This window comes from Capsicum annuum, chromosome 12, assembly GCF_002878395.1.
Source record: "Capsicum annuum cultivar UCD-10X-F1 chromosome 12, UCD10Xv1.1, whole genome shotgun sequence".
In the NCBI taxonomy this organism is placed as follows: domain Eukaryota; kingdom Viridiplantae; phylum Streptophyta; class Magnoliopsida; order Solanales; family Solanaceae; genus Capsicum; species Capsicum annuum.
The window spans coordinates 227174786-227190071 of record NC_061122.1 but is presented as its reverse complement, the minus strand read 5'-3'; the positions used below and the strand labels follow the sequence as shown (position 1 = coordinate 227190071).

At 34.6% G+C, this 15286-nt stretch overlaps 2 protein-coding genes across 2 annotated transcripts; one reads left to right on the top strand and one right to left on the bottom strand.

The window, feature by feature from the left end:
• Window positions 1-3210: 3210 nt before the first annotated feature.
• On the top strand, window positions 3211-10072 carry LOC107850922 (probable protein phosphatase 2C 59). The gene is made up of 9 exons (XM_047401255.1): window positions 3211-3526; window positions 3621-3772; window positions 5895-6022; window positions 7523-7621; window positions 7713-7871; window positions 8834-8920; window positions 9009-9100; window positions 9468-9542; window positions 9690-10072. The coding sequence occupies exons 2-9, from the start codon at window positions 3690-3692 to the stop codon at window positions 9846-9848; spliced, it is 882 nt and encodes a 293-aa protein (XP_047257211.1). The 5' UTR covers window positions 3211-3526; window positions 3621-3689; the 3' UTR covers window positions 9849-10072.
• A 34-nt stretch (window positions 10073-10106) lies between these two features.
• On the bottom strand, window positions 10107-12356 carry LOC107850921 (pentatricopeptide repeat-containing protein At5g66520). The gene has a single exon (XM_016695758.2). The coding sequence runs from the start codon at window positions 12239-12241 to the stop codon at window positions 10370-10372; it is 1872 nt and encodes a 623-aa protein (XP_016551244.2). The 5' UTR covers window positions 12242-12356; the 3' UTR covers window positions 10107-10369.
• Window positions 12357-15286: the final 2930 nt, after the last annotated feature.

Sequence of the window (15286 nt, the reverse complement as noted above, 5' to 3'; positions counted from 1 at the left end):
CACATGAAAAATACTAGAAATCACAATAATTAACAAATTAAAAAATTTAAAAGATATAAAATATTTGGTCGACTCTTGAAATTCTATTAGTGTCACTGAAATTGGAATAGAAGAAAAGTATTATAAATCACAATAATTAAAAACTTACATTATTTTTAAAATATAATTGACTATCAATGTCACAATAATTTGGACAAGAAAATTAACGTATATTAATTTGAAAATCACATAAAAAATATTATAAATTAAAATAGTTAACAACTTAAATTATCTAAATACGTATTAAAATAACATATGTTGAACTCATGCTAGATTCCGGATGAATCCTAGAAAACATATGCAATCCTTTTATTAAAAAAATTTATTTAAATATATCACGATTGAAAAGATAAATAAATATCTTAATGTTGGGCCCGTGCTGACACGGGTCATGCTCTTCTAGTATTCTTAATAAACATCAACTTATTACGTAATCATATTTTTTCGAAGTTGGAGTCAGTCTTTTGTGAAGCTTTTTGTGCTTGGAGTTAAGATTGAAGATATTGGAGAAGTTAGAGCTTCTTGTTCCATTGTTAATTAATTTAAATTTCTAATTATATTTTTTTTTTATGTGTGCATGCGTTACTTCATTCATTGAAATGAATTGTATTTTTACACAAATAGTCAATCAGACTAGATCACTGTCTACTTTTTTTTAATCAGTATATACATGTAATATATGAGTATATACATATTATACTTGAATTATACATATATTATATATCGGTTGAGTGACTATTTAGGTATACATTTGACGAGTGAAATTGCACTAAGTGATTAAAAGCTAACAAAGTAAGTTGATTCTTCTTTTAATTGATAAAAATTATATAAGATGTGATGCGATAAGTATAAATTTATCTTAATACGAATGTCAGGTTGTATAGTTTGATATGTTGATCATCTCAGATAAATAATAAAAATATACTACTTCATATTTCTTACGTACAGTTCAAGGTACGTTGTCATATGACTAGATGATAGTACAATTTTCTAAAAATATGTTGAGTTCATACATTCATAACTCTGGAGGTACCTAAAATAATTAATTTTCTATTTCACGCGATCAAGTTAACATATACATAATAATTATTGATCGAATATCAGTATATTATCTTTCAAAGGTTCAAAAATGACCTCGATTTGCGATTGATCGATTTAAAGCCCAAATTGGTGAGTCCATACTTTGTTTAAGCCAAACTCAATAGAAAAGTTTGTAGTATAATTTTAGAAATTGAGAAAAAGAGGTGTCCATAGTTTTAAGTGACGTATAGGTTATAAATTTATAATTCTTCTAAATTACTAAAAGTTAAAAAATGATGTGTTATTTGATGACTCAGCTAAAGTTCTAATTATAGTATTAATTAAAGAAGAATAATTAAAAGGAAAAAACAATATAGAGTAGACAACCAAATACTAAAGTTTAAAAATGGCACACATCATCATTGATTTTAAAATAATGTCCACTTGCATTCCTTTATTTGTTTATACTCACAATAATTATTTTTCAATCTCAAATAAGTCAGAATCGACTAATGACTATATAAAGTCATCAATTATTAAGTTATGAAATAGAAGGGAAGCTTATAGTAGCTGATAAACACTTTACTGATTATGATATAGTGCTTACACATATCGATATATTTAGATGTTGACGTAGAAAAAAATATTTTATTTTAAATATTTTAATCAATATATCAAATAAGATCATTTAATATTATCTAACACAATCATTCTTGCATGTGACACTCACCATATCCAATCCTCAACCAAAAACCAAACTAATTTAAAAGATAATTGCCATGAAAAATATAAAACACAAACTAATCAATGTGGATCAATCATTGAATTAGTGATAGACCATAAAATATTGATTTGTAATATATATTTTAGAGTTGTATACACCTCAATGCTCTATGGATTGCCAACATGCCAAGTGTTTGGCAACCTTAATTATAGTTTCATTTGGACAAGTAATTTTAGTAATTTTGTTGTTGTCTTGTTGACCAATTCTCTATCTTCACACTACCTCATTTTTAGGTCATTGCTTTGTTAGCTTGGTCCCCAATCTTTGACATCACTCCAACAACCCAAACCCCCACCCAAAATAAAAATAATAATAGCACCTTTGATCCCTCTATTATGATATATATATATTTTTTTTTTCATTCGGTGTTCAGTATTTACATTGAAGTTTAATTAATTTAAATTCTTATCGGATAGAGTTCAGGAATAGCGTTCCCTACCAAGAATTTTTTTAGACTCAAGACTCAAACCCGAGACCTTTGATTAAGAGGGAGGCAACCCATTCACTACATTATATTTTATGATGGTGTCTATTATGATAAGTTGTTGATTTTGATCCTCCTAATACATAACTCCAAAAATTGAACCTTTAATTAATTAAAAATTAAATATGTTCTTTTGATTCTTTTAGAAGGAAATGCATTATATTTGGACACCATAGCAAAAATAACAATAATATCATATTTAATGTGATCTCATGGCTTAAATTTGAAGAAGGTAAAATGTATGGAGATCTTATCTTTGTAAATTGAGCAGTGTTTCTAATGGACCTCAACTCAAAAATTATATGATCTTTCTGATATTTTTAAAGCTATATCACCATCAAATTCAGTTTTAGTACAAATTTTAACATAACAGATAACCAACGTTTCTTTTTGTGATGTGCGGTCAACTTTTATGTATCTCAACTAATTTCATGAGATATCTATCATCTCCCATCAACAATATGTATCATATAACTCTATCCATCAAAACAAAAACAGATGATAAGAAATTACTTACACAGCACATAGTCAACTAGTGCTTCTTTGGATTGATTTTTGGCCTTTGACTTATAAGTCATAAGTCAGAAATTCTAACTTATAGCTTTTGACTTATTTTAAACATTTTAAGCGAAACGTCATAAGTTAAGATTTCTCACTTATGACTTTTAACTTATTTTTAGCATTTTAGCTTAAAATTAAATGCTTATAAATGCTTTTTAAATTTACCCAAACACTTTAAAAATGTTTAAAAGTTAATTTTGACTTAAAAACACTTAAAATAAGTCGATCCAAATGGGGAATAAATAGTGAAACAATTTATAATTATACTAAATTTGTGAACACATTTCCAAATAAATGGATCAAAACTTTATCTCAAATAATTAAAATTAACCTATTATCCCCCAAAAAACAATTTAAAATCATATTCCTTTTTTTTTTCTTGAATATTTGAGACAAAATATAACCACCCCAAATCTTAGCTTTGACATAATTTTTTCTTATACCCTTAATTACAATCATTTACCTAACTAATCATCGAAAAATAAAAATAAAAAATTAACAACCCCCACCTCACCCTTTTCTTTCTTTGACATTTTCCTCTTTCTTTTTTCTCTCTAAAATTCATTTCCTTTTTTTTTCTTTTTTTCTTTTTTTCCTCTCTAATGGTTTATTTTCCTCTTTTATTTCTCTTTCACTAGGTAATTAAACACATGTTAATTATGTTTAATTTTCATGATTAATTATCAATTTAACATTAGATCTGTGTTTAATTAATTTTTAATTTTTTTGCAGGTTATTAATTGATGATTTTGGTGATTTGAAATGAATTTTGGTGAAAATTAATACAAAGGAATTGCTATAATGGGTTATTTGAATTCGGTATTGTCATCTTCTTCTAATCAAATTCATGCTGATGATGCCCCTGTTAGTGGTGGTGGATTAAGGTGATTTTGATTAATCTTCCCTTTTTTTGTTTTATATATTTATTCATTTATTTTTTATGGAATTAATAAATTTTTTATTAAATACGAGCGGATCCAGAATTTTGAGTTTATGAGTTTTAGATTCCAGAAAATGCATGTTATTGGTTAGGTGCAAGTTGACTCGGACACCAAAGTGATAAAAAACAAATACAACATTTATTTATTTTCCCTCTTTGCTTTACAGATTTATTTATTTATTTTTGATGGAAATAATAATTTTTTATGTTAATTGTAAGCAGATCTAGAATTTTGAGTTTATGAATTTTGGATTCTAGAAAATGCATGTTATTGGTGATTTCTTAGTGATTTGTTCCCATATATCCTCGCTTTGGTAGATAGAGTTAGCTGATATTTGTTGCCGGTGGGAAGTGGGAGGTATCTTCTAGAATTAGTTGAGATGCGTGCAAGCTGGTTTGGACACCACAGTTATTAAAAAAATTACATTTGTTTATTTTCCCTCGTTGCTTTATAGATTTATTTTATTTTTATTAATTAGATTGGAAAATTGGAGGCGGATTCAGAATTTTGTGTTTTGGATTTTAGAAAATGCATGTTATTGGGTTCTGAATGAATTATTTATAGATATTAAAAATAAATTCTGAGTGATTTATTCGTATCTGTGTTAGCCTTGGTTGGCAAATTTACCTGGTACCTGTTGCCGGTTGGAGGTGGTAGCTGGTATGTGTGCGAATTAGTCGAGGTGCGTGTAAACTGGCCTGAACAACATGGTTAATTGAAAAGAAAATTACAAAATTTTTGCCAAAGCTACCGGTTCTTCCGAACCCAAAACTTAGAACTCTAGCTATGACAGTGATATAAATTTGATGGGAAAATCAGGCGTACATGATGTAAAATGGACATATAAATCAGAGGCGGATTTAGGATTTTGAGTTTATGAGTTTTGGATTCTAGAAAAAGGATGGTGTTATTGGGTTCTGTATGAATTATTTTTAGATATTAAGTAGAGTTCTTAATACAAATAAAAAGTTTTGGCCAAGACTGTCGATTTTGTCGAACCTGTAAACTCTAGCTCCATCCCTGATATAAATAACACCCAATCAAGTCTCTACTCGTGTTTAATTCTTTATGGAAGTTGAAATTCTGTCGGCTGGTTTCCGTTAGCTATTTATGGATTGTCTTTTCCTCACTTATGTGATATTTGTTTGATTCATTTTCCTCTTGGGTGATGGATGCACGTGCACGTCTTGTTTTAGTTGTCGTTACCATTTATTTGAGTAATTTGTCGTTGAGCTAAAGTTTTTTCTGCGCTGAAGTCTGACTAGATCTGACATTTGGATTTGCTCAGTCGGTTAGGAAACTAAGAGAAAAGGGAGTCGGATAAAGAGAGAGACCGAGATAGTTGGGTAAACCTTAGAGAAAAAAGGACATGATTGGACTTGGTGGATTGGTGTTGTTCGTTCTTCTGCTGGAATGTGGTTATGAGTTTGTCTTTGCGAATGAAATGTGCATTCTGTATCGTGATGTCAGCTCTTACTTGAATTAGTTAATGAATGTTCGTCATAAATATTCTATATATTTGTTATTGAAATGGTTCCGATTCATATTTGCTATTGAAACAAGTGTTCAAACACGTGTAGTCTAATAAAGTAGTTTCCATTTTACATAATTTCCTAGTGTATCATGCCTGAATAGGTATTCCAAATTCAGCTTTTAAATTGGCTACCGTATAATCCATGTCAGTATCCATACGAAGGTTCTACTTTAAAAAGTGGGGTGTAGATCATATTACATTACCGTCGGATCCATTTTATTCAAGTTCTGGTCACAATATTATTTGACTGGATTCGACAAATACTAGTTTTGAATCTTGAGTAGAAAGTTGATAAAACCATCTTCAGTTGGGAAAGAAAGAAATTGAGATCTATAGCTAGGTGATTCAGGTTATATGCAGTTTTTTTAATTCCGGATATTTTAACAATTATATTATGACTGATCTTTTCCAAATTCCATTATATCATTGAATTCAAATTGCTGTCATCGTGATTGTTTGAGCTTTAATGGAGATCTATATAATACGACCAATGTTACAAAGCTACAGTCTAACAAGTGTTATGCTTTGCAGTCAGAACGGGAAGTTTAGCTATGGATATGCTAGCTCCCCGGGGAAAAGGTCCTCCATGGAGGATTTCTACGAGACAAGAATTGATGGCGTTGATGGAGAGGTTGTTGGTCTCTTTGGAGTTTTTGATGGTAACTCTTCTTTCCCTATAACTTTTATCTGACCGGAATAAAGTGCATGAACTGGAATAAATGAGAAACGACAGATCTTCATTTGTTTTTTATGTTTACGCATTTCTGTGTCATTTCAGATTTGGCAAGTAGTAAAACATCCAAACTGATGACTATGAAAATGTCTTATATTTGCAGTTGAGTTACTGCTGTTTGATACTTCATAGATCCTTATATTTTTTCTATATATATTGGGTTTTAAGGGCTAGGCTTGAGGATTGCTGCCCTTGTCTTCTCCAAGCATTATCTTTTCTGGCCAAATACATAGACAGCCCCCGTAAACTAGTCTGGAAATTCCATCTAGCCACTTGAATTAAACTTGTTTCCATTTGAACACTGAATCTCTATTCAAACTGTGCCATTTAGACACGTTTTTCCCAACATCCTACTAAGTAAGATGCGTGTGCTTGCACGCGCTGACATGGTGAAACAGCCAATTAAGCAACACAACATGATTTTTAAACCCAAAATTAAATTTTTAGGAAAAGATTTTGATTAAAGGAAAAAAGCTAGCCTCCGATAGACCAATGCCACATGGATTTCTTACCCAAAATAATTTTTTTTACCGAAAATAAAGGCTAGACTCCAACAAAACACCTTTTCAACAAACTTCATCTCCTTCACGCATACACTGCTTCTCTCCGTTAACACCATCTTGTCCATTTAACAATCACCATCTGCACCTTAATAAATTCATCAAGTTAATAATCCCTAATTACCCTAAAGAATATCTAAGGAGGGTTAATGTCACCATTAGGTGGCGGCACAACCCGGTGGTTGAGGACGACGGGGGTTGAAGGAGGCTTTTGGTGTATCTTTTTGCAGTTTTTTGGTTTATTCTTCTGGCTTTTCATGCTTTCTTAATTTTGTGGGTAGTCCGGTAAATTAGTGAAGCTTAATTGGTTGTCTATGATTGTGGCGGCTGCTGGGTTAATGGCTTATTGGTTGAAAAATACGAATTTTGAATCCATCATCCATCTCCAAAGATTCTTTGCTTTCTTCTATAGTTGTCTCTTACCTGTAATACTAGAGCCAGGCTGAAGCAATATCAAAGCAACGATGGTCAAATCAGCATTGTAAAAACGTTTATGGCTTCTCACACAAACCTACTAAGATCAGTGCGCTAGAATTTGTGTGCGCTTTTGTCAATTCCTAGTGATGGCACGGTATCTAGAGTGCAAAAATGGGTATTATTTTCATTATTCATTGTTACCACTCATTGGCCGGGCATGCTTCATATGCAGCAGGAAGCTGAGGGAGCTCAATTGGCATATGAGCTGTAATGTAAAAGGGATTGCACTAGGATACCTATCACTTTATTTACCATTTTGTATATCATTGTTATTTGTTCTTTTTTCTTGCTGCTTAAAGAAAATAATTGACAGTTCATATTTCATGCCAAGTTGGTCAAATGTTTTCCAATTGGGTATGATGTTTACCTGCATTTTGGTCTTATTTCAGGTCATGGAGGTGCTAGGGCTGCAGAATATGTGAAGCACAACCTTTTCAGCAACCTGATAAGGCATCCGAAATTTATCTCTGACACCAAATCAGCCATAGGTATCTTGATGTACTGTGAAGTTTAGTTGCTATATTCCTTTTAACAAACAACTTATCTATATCTTTGTCATTAATATATTTGTTTCTGCAGCTGATGCATACAGCCATACAGACTCTGAGTTTCTGAAATCAGAAAACAATCAGCACAAAGATGCTGGATCGACTGCTTCCACTGCCATACTTGTTGGCGATCGTCTACTGGTTGCAAATGTTGGCGATTCTAGAGCCGTTATCTGCAGGGGTGGCACAGGTAAGGCTTAGGCGATTTGATTACTTCTTATTTGGCATGCTTATTCTTGGTGGTTGTCGTACTAAATGCGTCTAAAGGTAAGCTGACCTCTAAGGCTCCAACTATGGTACACCCCAGGACTTCTATGTTAGAAGTGAGACAATCAAACTAACGAGTGCTGAAACGCTTCATATGAATTTGTGCCCACAGCTTTATTGACCAAATGCTCTCACAGTGATTGTTATTCTTATTTTAGTTTTACTTTTCTAATTACTCGGTCCTAACACGGTGACCTGTTTTCATCATGCTGCACTGTAAAAGTAAGGTTCCACTGCTCTTTGAAGTCAGGAGAACAAGATGAGGATACTTTATTTTTTGTTTTAGAGAGAACGGGGTAAAATAAAAATTGCATTTGCATATTGATGGTACGTCCTGAAATATTGTGGGAATATGGAAGATGTCATGTTACCACTTTCAAATAATGCATATTTCTTAATCCAAAAAGAAGGCGTTCTTTTGCATTGCACTTCATGTCTTGGTTCACCATTGTTTTGAATAAGTCAGGTAGTTTATCAAGAAACCGCTGCCACAGATTAAACTTAAAGAAATTGGAAATTGGTGATAATTCGTTTCTTCTCTTTCTTTGCTGTTGTTACTTGCTAATGCGATGTGGTAATACGTATAGTCCTTCTATGCTATCTTGGCAAATGAATGCAATGGTAAAAGTTTCTGCTGCGTGACAAGGAGATCATGGGTTCAAGCTACAAAAATAACATCTTCAAGAAATGCAAAATAAGGTTGCGAACATAAGACCCGATGTGTTTCGGTCCTTCACTGGACCCTGTGTATACCATGAACTTAGTATACCAGGCTGCCCCCTTTTTATTGTTTGTTACAGTACGGTATAATCTTTGATTACTAATCAGTTACGACCCGGTAGTTTTTCTCGGTCACCTGATTGGGGATGCTAATTTCATTCTCAGCTATTGCTGTTTCTCGAGACCACAAGCCCGACCAAACAGATGAGCGACAACGCATTGAAGATGCCGGAGGTTTTGTGATGTGGGCAGGTAAGCCATCACTTTTGATGGTCCTTTTTAGTCAGTTGAATTTTCTTTAAGTGTAGTGCAATTCCAAACATAACGTATTGTGTTTCAGGTACCTGGAGAGTGGGAGGTGTACTTGCTGTTTCTCGTGCTTTTGGCGACAGACTCTTAAAGCAGTACGTTGTTGCTGATCCTGAAATACAGGTAACTTGAAGTACTTGATTAAATAGATGAACAAGGACAAAGAGGAATGGTCACGTTTTGCAATGTATATCAAATGTTCTGTTTAAGTTTTTTGTATTTTTCAACCTATTCTCTAGATGTATATTTTGGTGCGTTTCTGGAATTGTTCAATTGTTGGTCCTCATTGTATCACATTCCCATCCTACTTGATTGCATTTGTCCATCTCATAATAATTTTAAGACATGTCTAACTTATCGATAGCAGCCGATAGCATGTCTCTTGTGGAAGACCCTTTGATTGAATGTGTACTGCTCTTTATATTTTTCGCTTCTTATATACCTTAATATTTTTGATGTATTTGTGGACAATTTTCTGTTCAAAATACAGGAGGAGAAGGTTGATGGCTCTCTTGAATTTCTTATCCTTGCAAGTGATGGACTCTGGGATGTTGTAACGAATGACGTAAATACTTCTTCCTTTTTTCTTTTAAGAACCAAGAAATCATCACTCATTCTGAGCTATATATCCAATGCATCTCGATGGTTTTACTTCAAATATCGAGTAGTTTATAGTTGATTATCATTTTGATCATTACGAATACATTTGCAGGAAGCTGTCTCCATGGTTAAGCCGATCCAGGATCCCGAGGAAGCAGCAAAGAGGCTGATGCAAGAAGCATATCAAAGAGGCAGTGCAGACAACATCACCATCGTGGTTGTCCGTTTTCTGGGTAACCAAGAAGGTTCATCACGTGGAGTCTCGGCTTAAGAAGTAATTCAATTGCCACCACTTCTAACTCGTGGTAGTTAGAAGACAAGAAAACCCCATAGGATGTTACGTAAATATTGAATATAGATAGACTTATGGGATTATATGATGTAAGGAATGTTTAGAATTGAACATTGTCAAACCTTTTCTCTAACTTGTAAGAAATGTTCCAAGAGTGAATCTGGTAGAGTCAATCCAAATATTTGTTGGTGTTCTGTGTTCAATTTAACATCGCGTTTTCACAGTGGCTTGCTATGAATGAATGTAGAATGGTTTATTGCATTTTGATTCAGCACTGTATAATAACATACGTGTTCTATCTGTATATGAATAGAATAGAACAAGTACATACCGTCTGACTTTTCTATAACAATCATAGTGTTCTGTGGAACTGATCGTTCGTGTTATGTTATACTATACGTTCTCTATAACAGCACTCCGCTATAGCAACTAAATGACGTCATTATAAAGAGGTTTGAGTCTACTTTTTTCTGATCATTGCATTAGTTCACACCAAAACTTTACCAGTAGTCTTTACAAGAGCATTCTCCACCTTTAAAATGGTGAAACCTGTTCCTATCTCTCACGATGATTTCGCGGTCATAAACCTTTGAGATCAACTTGCTTGCTCGATGACAGTCTTTACAAACGCGTAAATTCTTGGTGATACGAAGAATTTCCCCAGGTTTACTCTTCAATAACCCGAAAGCAATAGCCAGTTTCTCACTATGATAATACAAAGGATTCTCTGTTTCCTCCTCATCGATATCCTGTTGCATTCCATCAGAATCTGGAATGTAGCCTGCAGATTTTATACGGTCCAGCATTTCGGTAACCTTTGCATATATCTCTTTGGCTTGAGGATGAGTTCTTCCTCCTGCAATGAACTCGTTAACCGCGCCTTCTAGTTCAACAATGGAGAAGCCCGGGGCCTTTTTCACTCCCCTATCATTCATCAACTTTCGTATACTGGCAACATCTTCCCATCTACCGGCATAGGCATATAAATTAGCTAACAACACATATCGACCGCTGTTCTGAGGTTCTAACTCGATCACCTGCTTTCCTATCATTTCACCGAGCTCTATGTTCTTGTGAATCCTACACGCACCCAGAAGAGCGCCCAATACACCTACATCGGGACTCATAGGCATTTCGCTAATGACCCTTCTTGCTTCCACCAGTAATCCAGCTCTTCCGAGCAAATCAACCAAGCACCCGTAATGCTCCATGCCCGGTTCAATCCCATACGCTTCTTTCATGTAACAAAAATAGTGTTTTCCTTCTTCAACCAACCCCGAATGAGCACAAGCACTAAGTAGATTCACGAACGTAATGTAGTCTGGAGCTACTCTTTCCCTCTCCATTTCCTTCAAAAGCTCAATAGCAGCCTCACCTTTACCGTGCATCGCTAACCCTCCAATCATACAATTCCATGACGATATTCCTTTTCTTGACAACCCTTTAAAGAACCGAACACCCTTATCCAAGCAACCACATTTACAATACATATCAATAATCGTAGCAGCCAACTTCGCGTCCAAATCAATTCCCCTCTTCATAACATACTCAACTATCCATTCCCCTTGCTTCAACGCTCCAAGCCGCGTACAAGCAGACAACATACTCGCGGCAAGAAACTTATCCACGACAACATTCTCAACCCTCATCCTTTCAAACAAAGCAAACGCCTCGTCAAACTTGTTGTTCTGCACATAACCGGATATCATAGCATTCCAACAAACACAACTCTTCTCCTCAATCGAATCAAAAACTCGAAAAGCTTCCTCAACATACCCCCATTGAGCATATCCACTAATCAATGTGGTCAAAGAGACTTCATCTCTATCCCGCATTTTATCAAACACCTTTCTAGCTTCATCCAAACAACGTAAATTCACATACATATAAATCAAATTATTCAGCGTAAACCTATCGTCCCCGAACCCAAATTTTAACACATGACCATGTATCTGCTTCCCTTCTTCCACAGCATTTTCGATACAACAAATTCTAATAAGGGGGGGAAACGTGAAGTTATTAGGAACAACCAATTCTAACATGCGCGAATAAAACACAAAGCAATCTATTAACATATGACATTTCAAGAAACCACGAATAACAGTGTTATATATAAATGTATCTGGTTCAGGCATTTTATCGAACACTTTGAGTGCGTAATTTAAATCACATGAATGAGATAGCGCGCACAATTTTATGACTCGACCCATTGCGTCGTTGTCGTTTGATAGACCAAGTTTGATGATTTGGGCATGTAATTGCTTGAGTTGCCACATTGTTGAGCATGATGATAGGCCTTTTAAGGGAGTGCAAAGAGTTTTGTGCGATGATGGAGATTGTGGAGTAGGAATAAGTTGAGCAGTTGAGGCCATATGTTGTAGTAGTAATTTTTGGCTATTGATTAGTACTTTGTGCAATGATATATGGTCTAGATATTTATTTTTGTAGGATGAGATAGGGGAATATCTATTACAGTAGCTATTTTTGGAATAACTCATAAAGTTATTGTCACGTAATTAATTATAAATTTAAGTCGAGAAAATAGATTCTCGTAGAAATACAGAATAAGACTATCGACTCTTGTGATAGTGGGAGCTTAGTACACCGGTGTGTCCCTTTTTTGAAAATATCTATGAGATTACTTGTTATAAATCAAACAGGAGAGCCCAACCCAAAAGATAGTCTAATAGGTGGGAGAACCCATTTGGGTTTCCTCAGCATTTCTTTATTTTTTCAATGTGGGACAATTGGTTCATAATAATCGCCTCCGCTTGAGAACCAATGACCTCGTTGGTCACGACTGAGCTCAGTTGGTCACGGCTGACACCCCTCTTAGGTCCAGCCAACCATTCCTGGCGCACAGGCCACCACTCCGAGTCGTGGCTCCACGCGTGGATCGATCCTCGTTGGTCACGGCTATGCCCAGTTGATCACGGCTGACACCCCTCTTAGGTCCAGGCCATCACTACTAGCACACAAGCCACCACTACGAGTCACGGCCCAACGTGCGACTCCCCACACGTTGATCGATCCTCGTTGGTCACGGCTGGCACCCCTCTTGGATCCAGGCCACCACTCCTAGCGCGCAGGCCACCACTCCGAGTCACGGTCCAACGCGTGGGACTCTCAATGAAAGCACCAATGTTATAAATCAAACGGGAGAGCCCAACCGAAAAGACTAGTCTAATAGGTGGGAGAACCCATTTGGCTTATAATCCCCTTAGCATTTCTCTATTTTTTTAATGTGGGGCAATTGGTTCATAACACTACTACTATAGGACAATGCCCTCCGTCCATAAGCAATAGTTGTCCACTATTGATTTTGACATATATGTTAAAATAGTCAATGATAAGAGTAATTTTATCATACCACCCTTATAGATAAAACAAGGGCGGAGCTGCATGTATGATAGGGGGTGCATCCGAACCCCTTTCGACGAAATTATATTATATATACATGGTTAAATTTATTTTTTATATATATATAGTCGATGTCGAACATCCTTCCATTAGTTCGTATGTTCACTTGTGAACCCCCTTGGTGAAAATCCTGGCTCCGCCACTGAGGTAGAAATGAGTAAATTATGCATTGAGTTTTCAAATTTGATAAGCATTGTTGAACATCTATTTTTATTACTCATGCTAGCACACTCTTTGATAATTCCCAACAAGACTCCGAGGAAATGGGTAAACATAGTCATTTTGAATCTCAGCCTACACGACTTTAAAATGAATCACTAAGACCTAAGACTTATTTTCTTATATAACCAATGTTCTTGTGTTTTGTCGATGTGATATTTGTCTAAAGTGTATCTTATGTGACATCCAGAACAGAGAGCAGATCGCGGAGGACTGATTATAAGATGAATTAAATATTAGAATGGAAAATGAAAGTGAAGATTTCATAAGACATATCACAAGTTCACATTGTATATAAGCTATTGGACTTGATAGTGTGAAGCCCAAGAATAAACAAGTATGTTGAGTCACACCGAATAATACATATCATGAATTTGGATTATGATACTAACACACAGAAACTTTGTGAATACTCAAAAGCCAAGAAGACAATGTCACTACAATTGGTTCTAAAGTGGTCCAAATTGATAAGGTTAAATGGTTTAGCGGATCTTTGCACTATGTCCGTTTTGTAAGTTGGACACTTCTACTTACATGTTTGTCATTTGAACCCCTGAACCCACTAAAAAGCAATTTTTTAAACTCTTTGTCGGTCTACTCAGTTGTGCGTGTTGCACAATGGCGGCCACATCATTAAATATTTGTAAAATAATTTCCACGTATTTAATGACGTGTCTAGAGTATAAATACTAAAATTTGACCAAAAGTTTAGGTCATTTGGACCCTTCTTCTTCGCCCTTCGTCTCTCTCATTCGAAACTCAAAATTACCCCCATTTTAAGTTAATTTAGGCTGATTGTTGTTGAAGGTTCTTGCAATTCGTATAAGTATTTAATGTTTCGGTGTAGTTGTAATATTTGATAGTTTATTTTGAAGCTTCTAGTCGATTTAATGGAGTCCGTTCTAGTGATTTTAGGGTTTTCGCGATTATGAACTTTTTCCTTCAAGTTTTTAGGTGGTTTTGCTCTGTTTCTTATGTAGTGTTGTTGTAGGTAGTATTTGTAGTGGTGACATGCCTTCAATGGCATATATCGGGATTTTGATTAGAATTTAGGATTTTTTCGTAAAATAAAAAATTGGGTCCAAAAATTTTGGGGCTTTTGATTTGTTTGTTTTCTAATGCTACTATTATGGCTATATATTGCAGTTTTATTCCTTCAATGACATTTTTTGTTATTTCGATTATATTTGAGGGTTTTTTGGTAAATTCAGAATTGGGTTCGAAAATTTTGGGGCTTTTGATTTTTTTGTTGTTTAATGCTCCTATTAAACGTGTGTATAGTAGTTTTGCGCCTTCAATGGTATGTTTTGTTATTTCGGTTACATTTTAGGGTTTTTTTTTGCGTAAAATCAGAATTGATTTTTTTATTTCTTTGTTTTTTCATTAAGAATTAGGACTTTGTGGATAATTGACTAATGTATATGTTATCTTCTCATTGTATAGGTTTTCTAAATAAATGGACATAATTGTAACACTTTAATTCACCTATGGGGGTGTCTTTTTGTCAGACCCTGATTTAAGGTATGCAAATGGAGTTCGTATTCCTGATAAAATTAGAGTAGATGTTGATGAACTTCATGTTATGTTGTTTCATAACTTAGCAGGAGATTTTGATGTGGAAAAAATTAAAATCTTTTGGTGTAGAGTAAACAAAAAGGGCTATTATTACAAGTTAGAAAATGATGTTGATGTTTTAAGCCTTATCAGTATTTTAAAAAATGGAGATTTGGTTGATGTATATGTGGTTCACTAAATTAGTGAACCTATAGTTGCTAATG